At 35.9% G+C, this 23062-nt stretch overlaps 1 protein-coding gene across 10 annotated transcripts in view; it reads right to left on the reverse strand.

Annotated features, from left to right (window-relative positions):
- Positions 1 to 23062, reverse strand: part of LOC120531118 (calmodulin-binding transcription activator 1-like) — a 202265-nt gene that overhangs the window by 1842 nt on the left and 177361 nt on the right. For 3 of the 10 annotated variants that reach the window (XM_039756226.1, XM_039756217.1, XM_039756227.1), the window contains 10 exons: positions 22895 to 22973; positions 22372 to 22696; positions 20518 to 21029; positions 10174 to 10364; positions 9112 to 9355; positions 8779 to 8850; positions 5462 to 5482; positions 4976 to 5154; positions 4564 to 4635; positions 3841 to 3871 (listed from right to left, as the gene is read on the reverse strand). In XM_039756226.1, the coding sequence (XP_039612160.1) occupies positions 3841 to 3871; positions 4564 to 4635; positions 4976 to 5154; positions 5462 to 5482; positions 8779 to 8850; positions 9112 to 9355; positions 10174 to 10364; positions 20518 to 21029; positions 22372 to 22696; positions 22895 to 22973 (1726 nt within the window). Of the gene's footprint in view, positions 1 to 3840; positions 3872 to 3912; positions 3989 to 4563; positions 4636 to 4975; positions 5155 to 5461; positions 5483 to 8778; positions 8851 to 9111; positions 9356 to 10173; positions 10365 to 20517; positions 21030 to 22371; positions 22697 to 22894; positions 22974 to 23062 lie in introns of those variants that run through there. The other 7 variants (XM_039756219.1, XM_039756222.1, XM_039756221.1 and 4 more) reach the window with 7 other exon arrangements.

A 23062-nucleotide genomic window follows, 5' to 3' on the forward strand; every position in this document is an offset into this window, starting at 1 on the left:
CTCTCAGTTTTCCTTTTACTTGTTTTACTTTTCCTGCTGTACAGAACCAGGGCCAACCTAATATAAAAGGCCCATTTGGATTTAATATGATTTTCACTAGCCTACTAACCTAAAACACTCCTCATATTAAGCAAAGCTGTATGCACTGAAAATTTTGATGTAACCACGCTGGGGTAATGAACATCTTATTAAGGGGCAGTCAGTCTGTGCCCAGAACTGCAAATTAAAACTTTAAAAGCGAGTCCAGCTAGATCCCAATCCTAACACACCCACCCACTTAACATACCAGACAACAAATGCACAAAACCATGCAGTATTTTAGACTGTGTCCGTGCTAACTGCTCACCACCATGCATCAAATGCACAATACAGCCAAATGCCAGGCACTGAAGCAAGTCTAACAGTTGCATGCTAAGACTGCTCCACCTTCATTTCAAAATGTGATGCCCCTAAAAGGACTTTTCAGCTGATCAGAAGTACTTATGTACTTGGCCTTCACACATATGAAATCATTCTGAAGGTGAAAGGCTCTCCAGAAACAGGATCTACAATATGCCACATCATATCCAGTGAAGTCCCCTGAAATGCCAGTCAAAGCAATTTAGGCAAGACTCTGGATAGTTTTTAATAGTGGAGCCCTTATCCTGCGAGAGAAGTGATATACCTTTATGTCACATGGGATACTGATGTCATTTTTCACGATATTGGGTTATGTTTTATTTTTTTTTTTTTACTTAAGTCTTTGCATGATAGAAACCTAGAATGCAGTATTTGTAGCATTTTTACATATATATACACACATACATATAATATATATATATATACATACATATATATATATATATATATATATATATATATATATATATATATACATACATACATATATATATATATATATATATATATATATATATATATATATATACACACACACATACATATATATATATATACATACATATATACACGTACATACATACACACATATATATAGTAGTGTACTTGAGAGGTTTTATTTTTTGTCTGTTTGATAATTTATTCATCAGCAAAAGGTGAAACTGGTAGGTGTTCATCATCTGTTATGATTTTAAGAACTCTGAAATGAGAGCAACTTTTATACAAAATCGTACAAGTATTTAAATGAATGTGATAACCCATATTATCAATGCAGTATTTTGTATATTTTTCCAGTCTATTACAATCATTTACCAAAAGAACAGGCTTATTTGTTAAAGACAACTTGACAGGCATCGTGCATTTTGCTTAAGGATGAAAAATTTGATCTTATTTTTGCTCCTAGACCTTTTACAATCTACAAAAACTTAAAAATAATGTCAAACATGTGAAACACCTGTAGCATTTGTGTTGTGAGCATACATCCACTTATACAAAGCAAAACATAATTAACAGACACATTTTTGTTACTACATTAAGAAAAACTAATGTTACCCCCTCGAAAAAATCTCATCCTATGGCATTCAAAGAAAATGTGTTTGCAGAAAGGTTGTTGACAGGGAAGTACACTACGTCATCTTCAAGAGGTCTAGCAAAAACAATGTACAAACCTAATAAAAGAGAGCTCTATGATGGACAAAAATACCTTGGTGGTGACTAGTTTGGACTCCTTCAGCTACACAACTTAAAAGAGAATAAAGAAATCCTAACAAATACACAATGAGTTTTTTGGAGCAATTAGGTGCTTTAAACCATTTGTAATACATGATTTACACTTAATAATATCCTAATATTTAACAAGGGCACTTTTAAAATCTTCTACAGAGGTACAAGAAGTAAACAGCAATCTTTTATTTCTTTATTACCATGAAAGAGTGTGTTATTTAAATTAACAAGAATGGACCCACCTGACCGACTATGGTTTATTACATGTTTACATGTCATGGATGATTGGCTACCCATGTTCAGGGCTATCTTAAAGCCTTCCACACTGTATTAAGCACACTCACATAGTATGACATGAATAATTACAAAGTCATGTGATGTTACCAAATCTTCATGTAACTGCTACCTATAAAATATCCTTCAAGACTTTTTTTTTTAAATTTAGGGATAGCCAATGATTGCCTGGGCCAAGAGTATATCATTCTTCTGTGATCCGATAAAACACTAGTAGAGTAACAGAAAATAATCATAGTAATAAGCGTTCATAATATTATCTGCTCACAGGCATTTTCTACAATGAAAAGACTAGTATAACTTGAAATATTTTCTTTTATTTAGGTTACTGTCTCTGCAGTAATATATCACCCTGGGAACACACGAGTAGCTACTTAAATGAAAACTGAGAATACTGGATTCTTCATAACTTATTCAGCTTTTTTTAAGACAACTTTTAGAAACTCATGCTCCTAATGTACTTATGAAATTCATTCAGATGTTCCTGGGGACAAAAGCATTCCCATGAAGACCACAAGTACAGGTATGCTCCTTCTGCTCATGTGACGCCACATACATAGAGAGTTGACAGAAATTAAGGGCAGTTTGGGTTTGGGGATCTATGACACAACATATCTACCTGGTGATTTTCCAGGGATAAAATGGCATTGACTAAACAAAAGTGTACTCTGCTCTGCTAAAAAAAAAAAATCAACAGAACTCTCAGTATTTTGAAAACAAATTGAAAGATTATATACTGAACTAAATACTATTTTGGATGTCAACCATCATTTTCTTGCTAAGAAAAAGCACTCCGCTCCAATTGAACAGATGGGTAAATTTAACCTGAACAAGTATATATAGATTAGATAGATAGATAGATTTTATTAATACCCAAGGGGAAATTCACAGATTGACTGGATTTAAAATATGTTATTGCTGGTCTAATGTCTTGGCTGGTTTAAATTCTTCTGATTCTAGCTCTGACCATTGTTCTTTTAAAGACTTTCAATTAGAATTATAAAGATATTTTCTTTTTAATAGGACTTGAGCATTAAAAAATGTTGCTTCAGGCTTGTCAACTGTTTTTATTTTAAAAGTCAGTGATAGATCTATAATATTTATTTAAAGTGTAATGATTCTTGAACTGTAAAATTATAAAACATGCAGCACCAACTGCTGTGTATGCCAGTGCCTACTGCATTTATTATAAGAAATACAATTCATATTTTCATCCATCATTCTTGAAATATCAAACATGTTTCTAAGACAAATGAGTGAATAGTTATAGTATATCTGTAGTTTGCAGCCTATGGAAATTCAGATGCTTATACAGCAATAATAAGAATCATATTACTATAATTAAAGCGTTTGAATCTGAACCTTTGGCAGAAATAATGAAAACATATTACAGACATATGGTCATCCAAATTCTTATCAGTTTTACAGCATGAAATTAGAGGGCATTTCTCACCTATTTTAGCTCTTTTTACACTATAAAGACAGGCACATCATTCCTTGTTAAATCACCAACAATGAATTACACATTTCTGAGCATGCCTGGAATTTACTATAGCGAAAGGCTCTACTGGACTCATGCAACATCATCAGGCCCACTGCACAATACTTGATGCTGTAATGGTCATTTCTGCTCACAAGTATGTTGATTGCCCCATTTCAGAAAAAAATAATGGAGCCAGAGTTGTTAGTCAGGCCTTGTTGATCATTCCTGTTAGTCACTAGTGGTCCCTGAAGTCAGCATAAGGATGAGTACCAGTGTTCAGTCTGCAGCTATCATGCAAGCAGGCACCAAGCAGCAGATAAAAAAAAAAAACAAAACAAAAAAAAACTAAAAAAAAAACAAAAAAAAAAAAACAAAGACCAAGGCTATGTAGATGTAGCGATAGACAGATCCAAAGGCTTTGAAGCAGAGGCCTCACTCACCCGCTTGTACAGTCTATGATCCATCAGAGGGCTTCAGAGTGATAGCAAAACAATACCAGACAGCTATTAGCACACAGTGGAATAGTACTAGGAGGAGTGGTGGCAATGTTGAGGGAGGCTCCAGTGAGATGGAAGACTAGAACATCTGCTAAAATAGTTCCAAAGATTTTGGTCATTTGTAACTTACTCTAAGCTGATGAACAGAGCAACAACTCTGTTTGGAAGTTGACAAATACTTTAATGATGGGAATTCTATGTGTGCAGGCTGCTCTGTGGTAAACAGTCATACATAATCACTCCACTGTGGACTAAAAGGTCCCTAGCTTGTGCTGTCCAAAGTAAAATGTTAAAATATCATTTCTACATGGAGTAAAAGTCAGGCAGTTACTGTGTAAGCAGAATACAACAGGAATGTTTACTAAACATTAGGCAAGGTTCATAGAAATATTCTTGAAAGTGGTACATTAAGAGATGTTTCTGTGGTATAATTATACCTTCTGTGCAAAATTATTGTAGCTAATGGTCAAGAAGGGCAGGGAACTTGACAGAATGGACTAATGAGGTGACTTCATGGAACCTTGGAATTGCTGCTATAGTCTGTACACTATGTGGCACCAGCAATACCCAGTTAAGAATCTACTAGTGTCAGCTGAAACAGCCTACATTTTTTATATTGATGTATTAATGAAGGATTGTGGTACTTAAGAGTATAGAGAAACTCACCTATGACGGCAACGGCGCAGGAATCTCATAATTTTGCGTGCAGCCTGGTCCTGTTTTTTTGTGAGCAGACTGCTGGGGGAATAAATAATGGTTAGTCAGAATGTCTGCTCTGTCATTGTATCATGCCCGGCAAAACTAATTTTACACACATTTTTGCCCATTTTTCTGCAGAAGATACTTGAATATGCTACCTACAGGATAAGCATATTAATAAATATGTAAGCTACAGAACTTTATGTGCTATTCAATTTTGGGAGTATAAAAGCATACATATCAAACTGTAAAATCCCCAGAAAAAGTAAAGAGAATGTAGTTCCTCTAAAACCCTTTTTCTTATACACAAACACAAAAGGTTCTTCAACAATTATTACTTGAAAAACTGTTTTGAATTGAGAGCACTAAAGCAACTTACTTAAGCTTGTGACTGCGCCGATTGGGCCGTAGCCTTCCAAATTCTTTGTAGCTGCGGTAATATTGCTGAATAAGCACAGCTGCCCGTCGGCTCTGCTGAAACTTCTTCTGCTCATGATAACTGCGGAATTTACTCTGGATAAGGATGGCGGCCTGCGTCATCTTTTTATAAAGTGCATACTGAGAAAGGAAAGTAACAAAGATATTGAAGTTACTAACTATAATATGATCTTAACGAAGACACCAATACTGTACTCTTTAAAAAGTAATTAGTTGAACTCTATTGACACTTAAATGGTTAAAATACGTAACGGTGATCCACCATCAATAACACAAAGAAACATCCCTTAATTAATAATTGACGTTTCTGTAATTGTAAACATCTCCAAAATGTAAAGTTTAAAAAAAGATTAGATATAAAGCAGTGCCTGACAGTACTGTATAGCTTCTTAATTGGAAAGTAAAATGACTGAAACTGTAGCATTACCTTCAAGGCTATCCATGTAAGCTTGGAAGAAAGATAAGAAAGATAAGTTTACAGATTATATTAGACTAGAAAAGACTGCGCTGATCCCCCCACTTATCTAAGTAATACTGTATCTACACCCACAGCGTAAAGACTTGCAGTTTGCTTAGTTACAACCAAGCAGAATGGAAACTTCTAATAAACAGTCAAGCGAGTAAAGTGAAAAAGCCATTTTACTTAAGTAGTTCTATTAGAAGCTGAGAACCACAGTTTTTGTCACAAAGGAAGCTAAAATCTTTTGATGTTAGCACCTATGTAGGAATTAACTTTGACAGAGAAACATTTGTAACAGGTTTTCGCTGTTGAATGCAAAAATAACAACATGAAATATGATTTAAAAAAGTAGCTATATAAATGATCACATATCTTCAATAGAAGCATATGCAGATAATGGCCTATCACCAATGCTTTCGGCAAGGAGAATGAATTCTAACAGCATGCTTACTTTTACATTGTTCTTAGGGCCTCATAAGTCCCCACACCTTTGTTTTACTTTCTCATATACAAAGTATAAAAGTATTGTAACTGTCCAAAAATTCCATTTCGCGATTTTGATGTACGGTACTAATGATAATAAATAGTTGTATTATTTCAAACACAACTCTTTGTGGATTTAACCAGGAGTGTAAGAGCCAATCTTAGAAAGGTAAAGTTTTGAGTCAAACTGATTAATGTTTGCTTAATTTGAATAGAATATTAATTTCTTTCATAGTCATAACTTATGGTGTAGTCTTTTCCCCCTATAAGTCAGCAAGAGATAGAACCTTCTTACAGTAACTGAGAAACAGTGTGACAATAAGCTCAGTTGTTGTTTAGAACAGGTCCCAGTACATAGGGACTTAAAAGACTCATTTTAAATTTAGAAATGGGATAAGCATACAGTTTTCTGGCCGTTTTGAAATGGTTCAGAAATGTTAAGTTAATAATAACGATTTGAGATGTAACATGATTAAGCTTAGAATTGAACTTTTCTTAATATTAATTTTTCCTTTTTTGCTATTTTAATTTTCTTTTTTTTGTGTGAACTATTTTATTTTGAAACTTACCTAAACTTTTGAAAACAAAGATATTTTGTCTGTGGAATCATTTCTGCGCGTCAGGCTTTTGTTGAATCCCATTTGTTGATTTGAAGCTGCTGAACTTTGGTAATTTTGGGAAAACGCAGCCAAACGGAGCGACCAATGAATGTATCAAGTGACCTACTGTGTGTCCTAAGGAAGACATTTGTCACTAGTGACTAATGAAATTTACTGCACACTGAAGGAGTATATAAAGTTTGTAAACTGTGATGACTAAATACCACCTTAAGAACCAGTTGTGCGATGGATAAACAAGTTTTATAAAAATGATGACACAGCTACAAGAAACTTCAGTTTCCATTTATTTAATCAGACAAAAACTATTCAGTAAGCAAAAACACTGTTGTGTGTATGTGCACTCTTTATGGTAGCTGTTTGTCAAAATACAGACAGTTTAAAGTCCTGGGGACCCAATAAATATGGTTAATCTTTACAACACTTTTGAACAATGGTGCATATATGCTGTACTCAATCTATAAAAGATGTCAGGGATTGTGACATTTAGACATCTCTATATTGATAATGTGGTCTCCAAATCTAATTTTCTAGCAACACACTTTTTCTTCTATATACAAAATAGAAACTTTGTTTAAAGCAACCTACCCAACTTCCCTCATCTTTCATCTACAGTATATCTATCGCTAATGTGATATTGGCTTGAGTGGAAAAGGATTCAGAAAGAATCTTCCAAGTATAACAAAACATTTCAAGGATGATCTTAGAGGAGAGAGAGAGGAGTTGGGAGCATGTGTTAACACATAACACGTTGCAGCAGCCACCTCATGACAAGCCTGGATTGGGGCCCGAGTGCAGTGGGTGACACCCTAGCACCAGTGGGAGGATTTTATGGTGGTTGGAGTGACAATCCTGACACCAAACCCCAAGTTTTCCCTGTAAGCTGGAGGACCTGCTTGCAGGAATTATCTTGGGGAACAATAGAAAACTGATGTTTTGATTAAACGTTCAGATAAAGAATTTAATTCAAGTATGAAAGGTGCTATATAAATAAAACATATTAGTACTATTAATAATTATTATGTATTACACACTCCAGCTCAATATATGCCAAGCTATATAATTCTATAATTCAACTAAAATTGATTACCATTCACATATATCTCATCTAAAATCGTCTAAAATGTACCCATTGTACAATCCAACTTAGGAGCAATATCATTAAGCCCTTGCACTGCTAAGTCACATGATTTAAGTGTAGGGCATTCCCAAAACACTTCATGCCAAAATATTTGCATATCTCCTAGATAGGGTTGATTTAAGATAACTCCTAAACCCCTTAACAGCAATATACAGAACAATACCAGAACGTATAAAACAGCGCTATGAAAAATCAGTTGTAATATTCTATACTATACTACTTGCACTTATTTTGCTCAACTGGACGAATTTTAGTTCACTCTACTGTATAACTCATTGGATAAGTATTGTTCTGTATTATTTCAAATTGGAAAGCAATGAAATTTTATTCACATGGATCTGTTCAGAATTTTTTAACAGCTTGGTAAGATATTTCAAAAGTAAATATACTGGGCCTGTGTCGAAGTCTTTTTATTTGCTGTTTTATCGCTTAAAACAATTATTTTAAGATGTTGTGTTAGTTCTCTCTCTCATTAGGGGCTGAGTGCAGAGTTTCATGGATTGTCTTTAGAGTATGCTCATGTACTTGTCATGTTACTTTCATTTGCTTATTTGGATTGTGTTTAGTCCTTACGTTCTGTTTCTTGAATAAAAGGATAAGTGTAAAAAAAAAAAAGGAACAACATCATTATGTAATGACTGAAGCATGAAGCAGAAATTAGCCTTGGATAGCATAACAGTTGTAAACACTCACACGCACATCTCTGCTAACTTACAGTGAACCAGTGTAGACCTACAAATTAACTTAATACAGTAGGAAACTGGAGTACCTAAAGAAAACCTGTAAGAACCCGGGAAGAATAAGCTAAGTCAACTGCAAAAATACAGTTACTGGGCTGGGAATCAAAACTAGGTCCCTGGAGCTGTCAAGGCAATGATACCTAGGTATGAAAGATCAATATGGGCAAAACCAAAAACAAAACCTGGAGAATGCCTTTAAACCTGTTACTCCCATTATTAAAAAATAAGTTTTTCCTTTAGAATTTTTCTGTTGACAAAACGTTTTGGGAGGAGCCTACATACAATCTTCATACTCAGTTTTACCTGCTTGTATTTCCTGTAGCAACGTTGAATGACAGCAGCTGCTACTTCTTGTTGCTCCCTCAGCGATCGCCCCTATTTAAACAAGAGTACGTTTCAGGAAAAAAAAAAATTACAACACTGTTAGTGGAGTTAAGTGCAGTTCTGAGCTGGATAAAGTATAGAAACTTGGAAAGTACATGGAAAACTTAACAGCTTAGTTTAGTTCTCTTAATCCCCACATTGCTAATTGGCTATTTTATTTATCAACGTTCTTAAGTGCTAATGCTTTGTGGCATAAACATCTATCTATAGATATCAGTAGTTGCTCATATATCTGATCAAGTATTTAGTCACCTTGTATTTGCGAAATGCGCTCTGCACAAGACGGGCTGCTTCATACAGCTCTCTTTGTTCAGGATCAGACAAAGTCAGCTGTGCCAGTTCTCTCTCCACTTTGTTATTGGAGGCAGTGAGGAAGTCTGTCCAGTCTGCAGCAGAAGGAAAACTGGGCTTATCAAAGCCCCTTTCACTAACAGGAGAACTGGCTGGACTGAGGCTGGGGTTTGAGGAGGGTGTCAAAGGTTCAGTGTAGAAGGATCTGTAAATTTAGAGTGAAATACTTTTGAAAAGTCTAGCAGATATGCGTTTATTCATTATATATACACACATACATAAAGGGTAGGCCAAACGTAGGTATACAGTATTAACTCATTATTGTTTTTTACAGGTACTGAGTGTGTATACAGTACTGATTGGGGACATGCTTAGTTTCTCCAGGGTCTCGAAATGTCCTCCATCAACGTTGCAATATTCCTGGATCTGGTCACAGATACTATGACACAGAGTAACACACAAATTCCATTTTACATCATTGTCCATAAATGCTTGCAAGATTAACTCCTTCAATTTGTCCACTGTTTAGGGCTTCCTTTTAAAAATCATCTCCTTTACTATGCCCCAAAAACAGAAGTCCATAGGAATAAAGTATGAATAAATATAGTATTCCTACTTTTGGTCCACCTTGTGTGTATGTGTTTATACACAAACATGCATAAAGACACAGACTCACGCACATATATACATAAATATATAGAATGCATTAGCCCTTTACCCTTCAAGATTTTCAATACTTCCTCCCTGAAGACAAATTGCACCACTATAACAAATACACATACTGAAGTGGCTCTTGTAAGTCCTTGAGAAATCTTAACATTGTACACTTCATAGAACCTCTGAGCTCCCCAGATTACGAGATTGCCCTCAATTGGACATGGCAATAAAAATAACTGTACTGCACAGCAAAAGTCATCAAAAATAGCACATCTCACACAGCTCTGCACAATAAAATAAATCGCTTGCTCAAATTAATAGCATACTACTGTGCAGAATTTTAAACAAAAAAGAAAAATTACTCACCGAATATGAATAAGACTTGGGAGGTGCTCAACGTCAGCAAGGTAACTGGCCAGCCAGCTCATGGGGTTACTGACACCAGCACTATCCAATCTTTCCGCCAAAGGGATAGCATCCACTGAGACAAAGTTTTCACGCTTTATTCTATCTGGTGTAGCTTCAATGATTTGCTCAGCCAGTGTCATCATATTTACCTGAGTAAAAAATAAAAATAAAAAATACCCTCCTCATTACATCACCATAATTAAACACAGAGAAAAGTAAAGGAAGACTATTTTTAATGGTAATTTTGTGTATAGTTTTTTGGTAAATCCTCAGTAGTCTACTCAAAAAAAAAAAAAAAGGAAAAAACAAAATTAATTTTTCCAAAAGCAGAAACTGCAATGTAAAACTGACAAACTCCAAGAAAGGCCATCGGCTACTTTTGAGGAGACTGTCTTTTTCTAATCACGATATTTTATGATTGATACAGTTCCACTATACATGTAGTGCCTTGCAAAGGAATTAAGAACCCGTGAAAGTTTTCTGCTGTTGCTACATTAAAAATCATATTTTCACATGTTCTTGTGATATGCAATTTTATTGTAAGCTAATGTGCTAAATGGGAAACAAAAATCATCTGTGTCTCCATTTTATAACCTATTTTTCCAATTCAGGGTTGCAGGAGACTAGTTCCTACATTAACATGACAGCAATTTTTAGTCTTTCAGAATTTGAATGCAAGAACAAAACCACCAATAACCAAGAATTTTACATAGCCTGTTTTGCTTATCACTACCAAGGGTGCCCATAATTCTAGGGGACTTGCCCTAAGTGATGATGGGTGAAAAGTCAACTTTGCCCCCTCTCACATTTTCACTACTTTGATGATCTACAGAGCAAACAATATAGACTTCTACTTATTTGGCATACCAACACCTGACACAGCCAATGCTCAAGATTATTTCTTAATCTCTACAAACCTTAACTGCTCCTTGTTCTGCTATTTGGTTTTCTTTTTTTTTCCCCAGTTATACTATCTGTAACAAATGTATACAAGGCTGCTGGCATTAATGTTGAAAGTTTGAAGGTTGATATCAACATTACAAGGGAGGTGCTGATCCATTTTTTCACTACCATCTAGGAAGAGAAAAACATTCTTTGTGATTCGTAACCTCTAAAGCTCTAACAACTGCAGAAAGAATTACCCAGTTGTTTGTCCATAAAAAAGTGCTCTATGGATTTCTTCTGGTTCAAATGGAATCCACAATTCACACTGAACTGAGAGAAGAACATTGTGCTTTCAGAAGTAAAAGAAGCTGCATGGATGACATATTTGCTGTGTGATGTTACTGGTAAAGGGACACACTTCTTTTGTCAGTCATCTACTTGTAAGTCCAAGCAGGACAGCCCAAGGACAAAGATCAAACTATACAATAGCGTGGACAAATCATCAGATTTACTCTCATATCCACTTCCTGTCTTGTAAATAAAATCCACACTTTGCATTCCATATGTTATTTTATATTTAATTTCCCCAGAGATCCACAAAGATGTGCAGTTGTGGTTAACTTGTAATTTCAAGTTGCCTTTGTGTTTGTGCACGAGTGGGCCTTGTGATGGACTGAAACTTGCCTAGTAACCATCGCTACTGGGATAACTTCCAGTTATTTGATAAATCCTGGGGTCTGCACACATGAAAATGGGAACTGAGAGTGCACACTAACCATCTAAATACAGTATTAATATGCAACATCTCAAAAATGAGTTTATCTGGACACCACATCAGAGTAGTAGTATTAATAAGTAGCACTGTCAGTCATGTGTACTAAATACAGCGAAACACTTACTTGCAAGTTCGACCAACATGCAGTTTAAAAAACATACAATTGCTTGAGAAGACAATTTCTGGATGCTGGGACAAGAGCTCCATTCAGCATTGCCAAAATCTTGCCCTACTAGAAACTAGTGACAGATTTACCTAAAAGAGTATGATAATAATCAGGTAATGTTCTTGAAGAGCATACAGTGATAGTGCATATGAGTACTTTAACAGGGATTAAAGCTTCCTTATAACATATTACATACAGATTAGTTTGTATTTTAAAACAACAACTACAAATAAGGAACACATTGTATGTGGTCTTCTGTTCTTATTAGTTATCATTATAACTCTGCTCCACAATTAGATGTTTTTTAAAAACGGCACAACCAGACAGATGTTATATGCTAGCTTTATGGCTATGTACTTGTCCACACTAAACATCTCCACAAACTTCTGTATCATCCACATTAAATTCCTATTTTAAGAAGTTAGTCATATATAACCTACTCATATTTCTAACATAAAATGTATAGGTAGCTTGCCTCTACAACAGATTAAAAGTAAAAATACAGTAGGCAAAACAGAAAATGGTAATCCCATAATATAGTGATGCTAGAGAAAAACATGATTATCAGGCGTTTAATACTTGATATCAGGTTGTTAAAATTTAATTCATTTCAATAAAGGTTATTCTTATTAGGCACACTCTGATGACTTTCTAAAACAAAACAGTTTTAATAACCCAGAGTATGATTCGGGCTTAGAATTCTTTGTAATTACGGTTAACCACAAGTTAGATTTGGGGTGTTATTTAATAATTCACTTTATTTTTTAAAACCCCAAAAACACTCAGGACATTATTGTGCTGCCATCCAGTGGATAAAAAAAACATCATGCTGCAAAAAAAAAAACATTAATATTCCTATGTGTTTTGTCGCTCTGTGGTAAGTCATTAACATTCATGAGTTGGGTGGAACCTTCAAACCAAAACACAATGACTTGTAAACGAGAGATTATAAAGTCAGTTACAAAACAAACTGAAACTAAACCATTTGTTGAATCAAACAATTGTTACGACAATATTAATTTGTCATCAGATGTTGACACGGATAGTGAAACTGATGTATATGGCAACTTATGACTGAACCATCGTGATATGCCTGGTGACTTCAGCATTGTAACACTGCAGCGAGGTGCAGTGTCTACGTGGCAAATGCAACAGGAGTACGATCAAGTAGAATGACAAGAAAGAGATTAGCCCCCTAATCGCTGTACACAATGCAGGAAATTTCAGTATTTGTGTTGGGGAAATGTGGAAGTCACTAAGCCTGGCAATACCTCAAACTTCATTTTCTCCAGACAAGCCTTGGTGTTCTTAGCAGTGTGTGGGCAGGCATTGTCTTGCAGCAAAAGGACTCCCTGAGACAGCAGTCCCCACTGTTTGGGTTGAATAGCAGGCTTCACATTGGTCTCCAGCAAGTCACAGTAACTTGCACCAGTGACTGTAGTACCCCTTTGGCATGTAGCGTTCGACAGTAACTCGGGTGCATGAACACATTCATTTTATGGCAGATGGTGTAACAATCAATGTCTGACATGGAAACATAAATATCTCATAAATATGCTGTTTATTTGGTGTGTAGATGTTAACAAAAACATGCAATGAATTCTAAAAGGTAAAAAACACTGCATATTCTTACCAACAGGTAAAGAAATATATGAATGATGGTTTTATAATGTGTCTTTAACTAAACATACTTTACCTAAACTATAAAATATAAAGTATGTCCTGAAGAAAATTAGAAGGCTATCGGAGGATAAGAAATGGAAAACCACAAGGTATTCCAGGAATGGAACACCTCCAAGCTTGGCTAAAGAGAAACCTTTTACCATTACTTGTTATTATCTTACTTATGCCTCTGCTTTTACATGGGCTTATATCAAAACAAGCAAAGTGCATTTTTACATAGTGTTTTTTTACCTTTCTTTATCTGTGGAAGTGGAAAGGAATTTTTAGTAAGCATTTGAAGTGACCACTAGGCCCCCATAGGCCTGAATTGGATTTGGGTTAAGAATGTATGTATGTATTTATGCATTTCAGTGGGATGAAAACCCTCACCTTAATACAATGTCATTTCTGCTGTAGCAAAATTATTCCCCATGAAGTTTGAATAGGACCTCCAAACTATTGAAGAAAAAATATTATCACCAAGAACGGTCTCTCTGCATTATTTTGTGATTTAAGTTTTACTGAGCAATTACCACCCACAACCCTAAACTAAGCAGGTTTGAGAATGTGATCATTCACTATATGTGTTGTATTGCTGTGTAGTACATTCTTCATTGTTTTGTAAAGTGCACATTGATGAAATTTGCAAAAACAAGCAAACCACTTTTATCATAAAGTCAAGATTTGAAGACCACCAAAGTACTCATATTTACCATACTATTTGCTAACATAATCTACAAATCCATGGTCACCTGTGTAAATAAAAATGTTCTAACCTTTGCATGAAATTCATCCTTTAAAAGATTCCACCCATGGGCCAACAATCCATTTAAAAACCTAATTTTAAAAGTAACAGCTGGAATACACTTTACTAATTATCCTCATAACTTTTAACACTTCTTCTCTTAAATTCATTTGTAAACATTCAACAGTTTCAGTTTTTCCTATCCTTGGCGATGCCTCCACTGAAGTCATGTGTATTGTTGTTTTAGTTACTTTTGAATAGTTTCTTCACATGTCTTTATGTTACTTCTGTAGATTTCACATATGATGTATGTAATAGTGTTCTGTCCCTTTAAATGTAGATATGTTCCATGTTTTTTGCAATGTAGCCCAAGGAGCTATGGCCACCATGATGTCATTACTCCCGAGCCCCCTCTCAGGATATTTATACTGAAGACCTCAGTTCAGGAGTAGGGCTCATTGTTGTTTGTGGGAGTTACGTGCAAAGTATTGCTTTTTTTGAATATTTTTCGTTTTGCTTTAATGATTCCAATTGCTGGACTGTGCATTGGGCCTTTTGTTGGCTTTGGATTGCCTTTCGTGCCTCTGTTTGTTCTTTGAGATTTTCTTTGTATTTTGATATTTTGTAAGAATAAATCATTACTTAATAAAGATTCTTTTTTTCCCTTCGAATACAAGTTGAAAGTTGATTGTTATCCTTTTCCATGTGAGGTTTTCATTACAGATACTGAGATTTTTATAGTTGGTTTGTCAGCTCACCACTTTTGGGGCCTGCTCCAGCTAAACACCAGCAGGTGCGTTAGAAGTTTGCCTGAACTCTAGTGAACCTCTGCTGGGTAGATGAGGTAAGATTCTGGCCTGCTCCCCAGCTACTTTTAAAAGCCTCATCTATTTTGCTCTGTATTAAAATCTAATTCATGCTAACTAATGCACTGAATAGCTTAAAACAAAGCCAAAAGTTTGTACTTCACACAGAATGCTATGTAACCTAACATCTTATTAGCCTTCCTATTCATATTGTTTTGTCTGCATTCATTTAACTTCTGCTTATTTACATTATTTACATTTACATTACATTACCATTATTTAACTTCTGTTTATTTACATTTACATTACATTACCATTATTTAACTTCTGTTTATTTACATTATTTACATTAACATTATTTAACTTCTGTTTATTTACATTATTCTTTGTATTTGACTTTGTCTATGTATGCATGCCTTGGTTACATTCCTTGTGTTTTGTGAGTAGTTCCCCAAAAGGTGGGGCTACCTGCCCACCACCACAAAGGACTGCCCTCAACCCTATAAAGACAAGAGCAATCCACAGTCCCAATCGTTCATTCAAATGTGCTTGGGAGTTGGTAAGCATTTACTGTGATTCTGCGGGTGCTTTGTGTTTTTGTGATTAATTGCATTTTTTAACATTTTGTGCTCTGTTCTTGGCCACTATTGGATTTCATATTGGGGCTTTGTTCACCTTGGACTTCCTTTACCATTCCAGTTAATTTTTTGTGCTCCACATGGCTTCTTGTTATTACAGAGCATTTTTAATAAATCTTTTTATTTATAAATATTAAAAGTTCATTTGATGGTTTCCTCCTCAAGTGGGCATTTTTTGAAGCTTTTTAGGACCATGTGCCCGTGAACTCCTGAGATTCATAGGTAAAATCTTCCAACAAGTTTGGTGTAATCAGCAATGTTATCCAGCATGCCATTTACCATTTTTATTGTGTACATTTACATTCAGAAAAAACTTCATGACTCTTTGCTATCTGAATTTAAGCATTTTTTTCTTAGTCAGATTACTTTTTTTTCAACCTGTTAGCTTAACAAAGCCTTTTGAAAATTAAGACAATATTGTAAATATCCTTTCTGATCTCATAGTTTTGTTGTTTTCTAACACAATTCTAGTATTTTAAACCCCCTTTTTTCAACTGTTCACTAATACACCCTTATTAGATAAATATTGCTTGATTTTTTCTCTAATAATAATTTACCCATGATAAACATTAATCTTACTGGTTGTTGTTACTCATATTACATGTTTTATATAATGGCACAATGTTTGCAATTTTCCAAACTTTAGGAATTTTTTTAAGTATGCAGTGATTACAAAAAATGCACATTTAAGAGCTGTTATCAGAAAATTTCTTAAGCTCTCTACAATATAGGTAAATGTTAACCAGATTTGTTACTTCATTTGATTTCTGACTTTTTATTCCAATTTGCTGTTTTGCTTCAATTTCCAAATTGTTTAGTACCTCCATAATTATCCCTGCAGCTACTGGGAGATTATGGACTTCTACACATGTGAAAGCATGAGTAAGACCATTTATTATTTCACCCTTCTGTTTCCTAATTTAAAAAAACAGTGGAGTGTTTGCTGTTTTACTATTAAAATTTGGAAGAACCCCTTCAGGACAACTTTCTCCTGTTCTGAAATGTTCCACAGTAACTGCTTTTTAGCTTTTCCAGCATGCTATTATGGGCTCATAGGCTCTACAGTCACACCGTTCTGGACTTATTTACCTTTTCTTTCACAGTTTCTGCCTTAGCTCCTTATTCATCTAGTGTGGGACTAACTTAAATTTCCTAATGGTTCTAAGTTTTGGAAAAAAATTGTCCTTTGATAAGATTTTATAATATGCATGTACAGTATGTATGCCCTGACAAGGTGTTGTCCCCTGCATTGTGCCATATGTTTGCTAGGATAGGTTCCAGCTGACCCATGACCCTAACCTGGATAAACAGCTTAAGAAGATGAAAAGTTGGGCATATATGTATGTATGTATGTATGTACAGTATATAACACAATGTACCGGTAATTACCAACATGCCCCACTGCTCCTTACCTATGTTGACACTTATATTTGTCATACTTTGTCACACCTGCTTAACATTTTTCTTAGAAAAATTTAAGTTTCAGTTTTTGTATACAAAACACTGTGAAACATAATATATATATACTGATTAATAGATCCTAATTATTGTAAAACCGTGCCAATTTGATACTTGAGGTGGACCCTTGTGAAAAAGCTGTTATACAAAAAGTCTCACAAAGGATGAGATGTCACTAGGAGAGGTGTGTGTGTGGAGAAATCAGTATAATCGAAGAACTAACATGAAACTGTTTTAAAAGAAAAACACTTTGTACAGAGATCCATTTTTGAAAGACCTAGTGATATTTTCAAAGAGGATGTTATTAGGAAATTAAGCTATTTTCACAAAAAAGGTTTTCAGGAAAATAACAAACCTAATAGCCATTATATAAGGCTAATCTTGCAAACAGATTCAACTAAAGCCCAAAGTAGCCCATTAACTGACAGTTTTCTTTGAACAGGACAAGAGCAACAACAATAATAGAAAAACTGTACAAAGAGGATGACAAGTGTCTCTCTAATAAATCTGGAACTTAAATCTACTCTCTATATACAAAATCCTAAGCTTAAAAGTGCAAAGATTTTGTGTAACGATTTTATGTGACATTTTAGTCATGCTTTAAATCGGGCTTATTTTAAAACCTACATATATATGTTTGGTATCATTCTTTTCAGAATTTATCAAACTTTAGTGTGATGTTGTTAGGTTTTCAGATTCTTATTCTGTTTTTAAATTATAAACTAAAAAATATGAAGAACTCATATCCCGTGAGATGATATTTTGTGCCAAAAAATGTAAGTACACCTGGGGCCAGAAAAAAAAGACAAAGAGTAGGACAGCTGCTGTACAGGCTTTTAAATGTTTGAAGCACTGTGCGAGATGCAGATCACGAGGCACGGCAGCAGCTGGAAGCCAGCAGCTGATTGAGCAAAGAGGAGGTTAAAAAAAAACCCAAACTATTTGTTTCCCATTGTATCACCGTTTAAGAGGGGGTTTCGGAGGAGCAACTGTGTCTCCTTGGGGTGCGTTCAGCCCCCCTCTTCACAACGCAAGCGGCAGAGACACGAAGTGGCTGGTGCATAGCATAGACTGGGGGTTGGCAAGCGAAGCGAGCAAGGGGGAACCCCCTAGTATTCATATAAAAATGACTTATCTATATAAACAACACTTTAATTTTCTCGAATACCTTAACAGCTATAAACCTATTTTTAAACAATGTAATATTTTTTCTTTGTAATAATACTTGCTTAGTTTTTATATACTAAATATGAAAACTGGGAGGAAACTGGAAAACTTCTGAGGTCTTAGTAAAATATAAAAACCAAGAAAGCGAACACTAGTATTTACAATTAGTACATAACATTTTTTACTAAAATATATCTAAGTAATATGTTTTGAGAGCAACTCAATGATTTTCTTTTTACGTGAACACCTGTCTGTGGTGTTATGGGTCCACAGCTCGTTGAGTAAAGGCCATTGATTTTAAATAAATAATCATCGCACCCGAGGCGGCTTCATGAGGGGGGCGTTGTTGTAGCGAGCCGCGGGGCAGTCGTCGATGTGGGCGTTTCTCACCGTGTGCACAGGTGAGGAACTGCCCACATTCGTGATTGCTCCCGTGGCTAATGCTGCAGCTGTGATGGCCCCTCACGTTTTAAAAAGAAGCGCGAGTCGGTTGTGGGGTAGTGTAAGAACGATCGGAGAAAGGAAAGGAGAGGACGGAGGTTACCGGGAGCAGGAGAGGAAGCAGGTCGGTGAGAGGGAGAGAGCCGCGAAGAGCGAGCGGACGTGCGAGCGAATGAGCGCTCGTGGACAGCTGCATGGAAGCTGGGTGTTAGGCCGACACCCACGTGTTTGTGTTGATGTCGCTCCCGCTGAGCGAGCAGGTAGCGGGAGTGACCAAGGTGAAAGCGACGAGCCGCAGAAGGCCGCAGAAAGGCAGCGGAAGTCGGGAGGCTTGGAGTGGCAGTCCTTGGTGTGAGCGTCCTGGAGACCAAGGAGTCCAAGTCTCGAGGCTGGGATGAGAGCCAAACCGAAGCCAGGGATCGGGAGGTCTCCAGTCTTGCGTGTGTTTGAGGAGGGCAGCTGTAGAGAGCGTCTTGCCTGCTGCGTGGCCCATACGGGATAAGCAGGTGAGACGCTAACAAAAAGAACACCGGATTTGTTTGTTGTTGGTTTTAAAACTGCTTCCAAGAGAAGATTTTAACCTCCGATTTTTAAGGATTGTTTTTTCTATTTATTGGTTTTACTCCACGTTCTTTTTATGGATTATTTATTTAATGAACATGGAAGAACTGCACTATTTATGGAACACTGTTTTTGTTGACTGTTTTAATAAAAGCACTTTTGTACTTTCAACCATCCCCTTGCTCAGATGCTCAATTTGCCTCCATTGACTGGCTCACTCGGTTTCATTATCGACGGTGTTGGGTTCAAGGGTTCCCAAACAGCCATGGGAGCGTGGAGCCAGAACCCACATCGTCACACTGTCAAATACCATATTTTTTAAATATTGTTGAGGCAATAACATGGTTAGCTAATTCAAAGTCAGAAAGTGCGGAGTCAAAACTTGTCTGTTTATAAATTACACCAAAAGCTAAATAAGTGCACAGACTTAATTTTTTAGAAAGTATTTCAGTAACCAGAATGAAAAGTATACTGTAACCTGCAAAACTGGTAGTCTCTATCTACCTGTTTGGAAACCAAGGCAATAGTTTCCACAATAACAAACACAATGTCATTACCAGAGCAAACATTAGAATACAAAACGCAAACAGGAAAATCTTATGATAAAATAATATGTCAAAGTTACCAAATGTTACCATCAGGAAAAAAAAAAACTGTTTTCAACTGGTAGTACAAACTTGAAAATATATATTAAAATTTGAAATAGACCATTCTAAAATGCTGATAGAAAATACAGAGATACTATAGTGCTTCATTACTTCTTTTGTCAAAATTTCAGTTTATTCTCTGGTGTTTGCATTACATTTGTGTCTTAATTTTGTAAAGGTTAGTGATTGCTATTTCTTTGTCCTGTACGTACATCTCTCATTTTAACTAAAATAAAGGAACTAGAACAGCAGTAGTGTAGAAGTAGCAACAAATACATTCTGCTGTGTTAAACACTGAGCCCAGCTGCACTAATGGAACCAAGCACTGAACAAAACAAATTTCACATATACCTGTAAGTCCTCCATGTGTGCCAGGCAATCCTCATTTTCCAGGTTTTCACGGTAGGATAACAGTTCACCCTCTGACATCAGGACACTGATGGGCTCATGCTGTCGCAGCCTGTAAGACAGCTTGTCTTTGCCAATAAGGATACCTCCACTACTTTTTCTGCTCAAAGAGGCTGTCTGCCCTCCTTGCACCTGCTGGTAAAAGTCCTTTGCGCCCCACTTCAGTCCAGAAGAACTATTGCTGATGTTGCCCATTCCTCTAAAAATTGTAGAGTCCCCAGTACTTTCATGATCCAGATCTTTGCCAGAACTGAGAGTAGTGGCCAGCGTCTGTTTTGGACTGCTGTTCAGTTTCCGGAGCTGCTGCTGTTCCAGGATCAATGGAACAGACATGGACTTATCAGGTCTGGACTGGAAGTGTTCGGGGTTAGGTTTGTGTTTTTTGGCTACTGGGAGGTCCCTTTGACATTCAGTACTATAGTAATTGGATGGCTCAGACCTTGGCCTCCTCAAATCTTTGAAACAAAAGCAGGAGAAAATATGTTAGTGAACATGTCCCAGAAAATTATGTAAATCAAACAGACATTATAAGTATATGCTGAAGCTCATGGCACCACCTTACAAATATATGAAGGTTCTACAAACATCTGGCAACATCTTGAGATGCAGTTTAAATCTCAGTTTCATATATTTGAATATCAAGAGATTTATAAAGATCTCATGGAGTGCTCATGTGTAATGCCAAAATTAGTGTTTCCCAGTTAAGAAGTTTTATTTGTGCCCTTTCATAATGCTAAGACAGCTATATCTATATAGTTTTCAGGCACTGAAAACACCAATTTGTATACCTGAATATTACTAGAAGAGTTATAAAGACATCAGTACAGTAATAGCTTGCAATGCTAGTATTGTTATTTCATCATCATCATCTTTTTTACCCTACTGGGAAACTGCTGTTATGAGCACTTGGCATATTCCTAAGACAGAGCTTAATATGTTGTAAGGCAAAGCATTTTTAGACGCTCAAACACCATCTGAATACTTTAACTTTACTCAGAGAATTATAAACAAATTAATGCAGTTTTGTAGTGCTAGAATTAGTGTTTGCCAGAGTGTTTTTGGATCTTGCATATTACAAGGACAACTGGACAACTTATTGTATTATAACACAAAATGCAATATTTTTAGACCCTTTTGTACACTAAGATATTACAAAGAATTATAAATATATCAGGAGAATCATAGTTTGTTGATCTAGAATGAATATTTTCCACTTAGGAAATGAGTTTTTTTTGATTATGTGTAGCCTTTATATAGTAGTGAATGGGAAAATATATTATGAACTTCATATTTCTAATACCAATAAAGTGGCATTATTCAAGAAAAATAAAAATTAGACAATCTCTAAAGAGCCACTGTGTACAGTATACTGCAGAAAAAAGGTTACAACAAGAGTATAAGAAGCAAAAATTACAACTTTCTATGAATCATCCATGTAAGTAAGGATGCAAATCTCAATTTGTTATATTGGATAAAATAACTATATAGGCATTTACAAATGCCTTCTTTAGTCATTTTGCTTGAAGAAAAAAATGAAACCAGGTCATGAGCCTGGAAGCCATTCTTGGCACGAATGTAAACATGAAATCAATAACTTCATTAGAACCTGTCAAATTTTAGGCAGTAAGTTAAAAACTAAAAGCAAACTCAAAACAATAATTCCAGAATTTGCTAGTCTCATATCTAGGAGAAAAATCCTTAATATACGAGTCAGATATTAACAAACATCAAAAACTTAGAAAGAAGGGCTTTGATCCGAGATGCACCTTCAAGCTTCAGACAATAACTTCAACTAACCTGGATTCAGATTGTTCATGCCACTCACATCCTTTTGCTCTTCCATGGCACCAATAGCTCCACTATTATTCCATGATGAAATCCAGCTGTCAGTTGTGGCTTCTTCACCATGTGAAAACGGTAGCTGATGGGTAGGTGGAAGGTGGGGGGGCTGCTGGTCCTCCCGCTGTAGCTGTTCCAGGCACTCAGCAAGCTTTGTGTGACCTCTTGAGCGAGCAATTGCCAAAGGCATCCGTCCCAAAGAGTCAGGGATGGACAGGGCCCGCCTGTCCCATTTATACAGAACCACTGCAGTCTCCAAGTGGCCTAGTGCACATGCCCACATCTGAAAGAGACAGCACCTAATTGAAGCTGTCAGTTACAAAGCATTTCCCTTTTTTAGTGTATGCAAATTTTATATCTGCTACATTAATCATTGTTTTATTTCAGTAAGCGCCACTTAAAAATCGTACTATATGAACAAGAGAAAGAAAGTATATCTCTCAAGAAGAATGGTCGATTCCAGTCATGTGGACAAACTTACCAGTGGAGTGCAAGAAAAGTGATCTACATTAAGAGGATCCACTTCCAACTCAAGGTCAATGCTATCAGCATGTTTCGTGCTGAAAGAAAAGTTTTACAAAAGCGTGAAAAAAAGTTAAGATACATTTCAGATACGTTGTCTAAGAATCCTTTAAATTCATGACTTAAA

The sequence above is a fragment of the Polypterus senegalus genome, chromosome 6 (assembly GCF_016835505.1).
Source record: "Polypterus senegalus isolate Bchr_013 chromosome 6, ASM1683550v1, whole genome shotgun sequence".
Taxonomy (NCBI): domain Eukaryota; kingdom Metazoa; phylum Chordata; class Cladistia; order Polypteriformes; family Polypteridae; genus Polypterus; species Polypterus senegalus.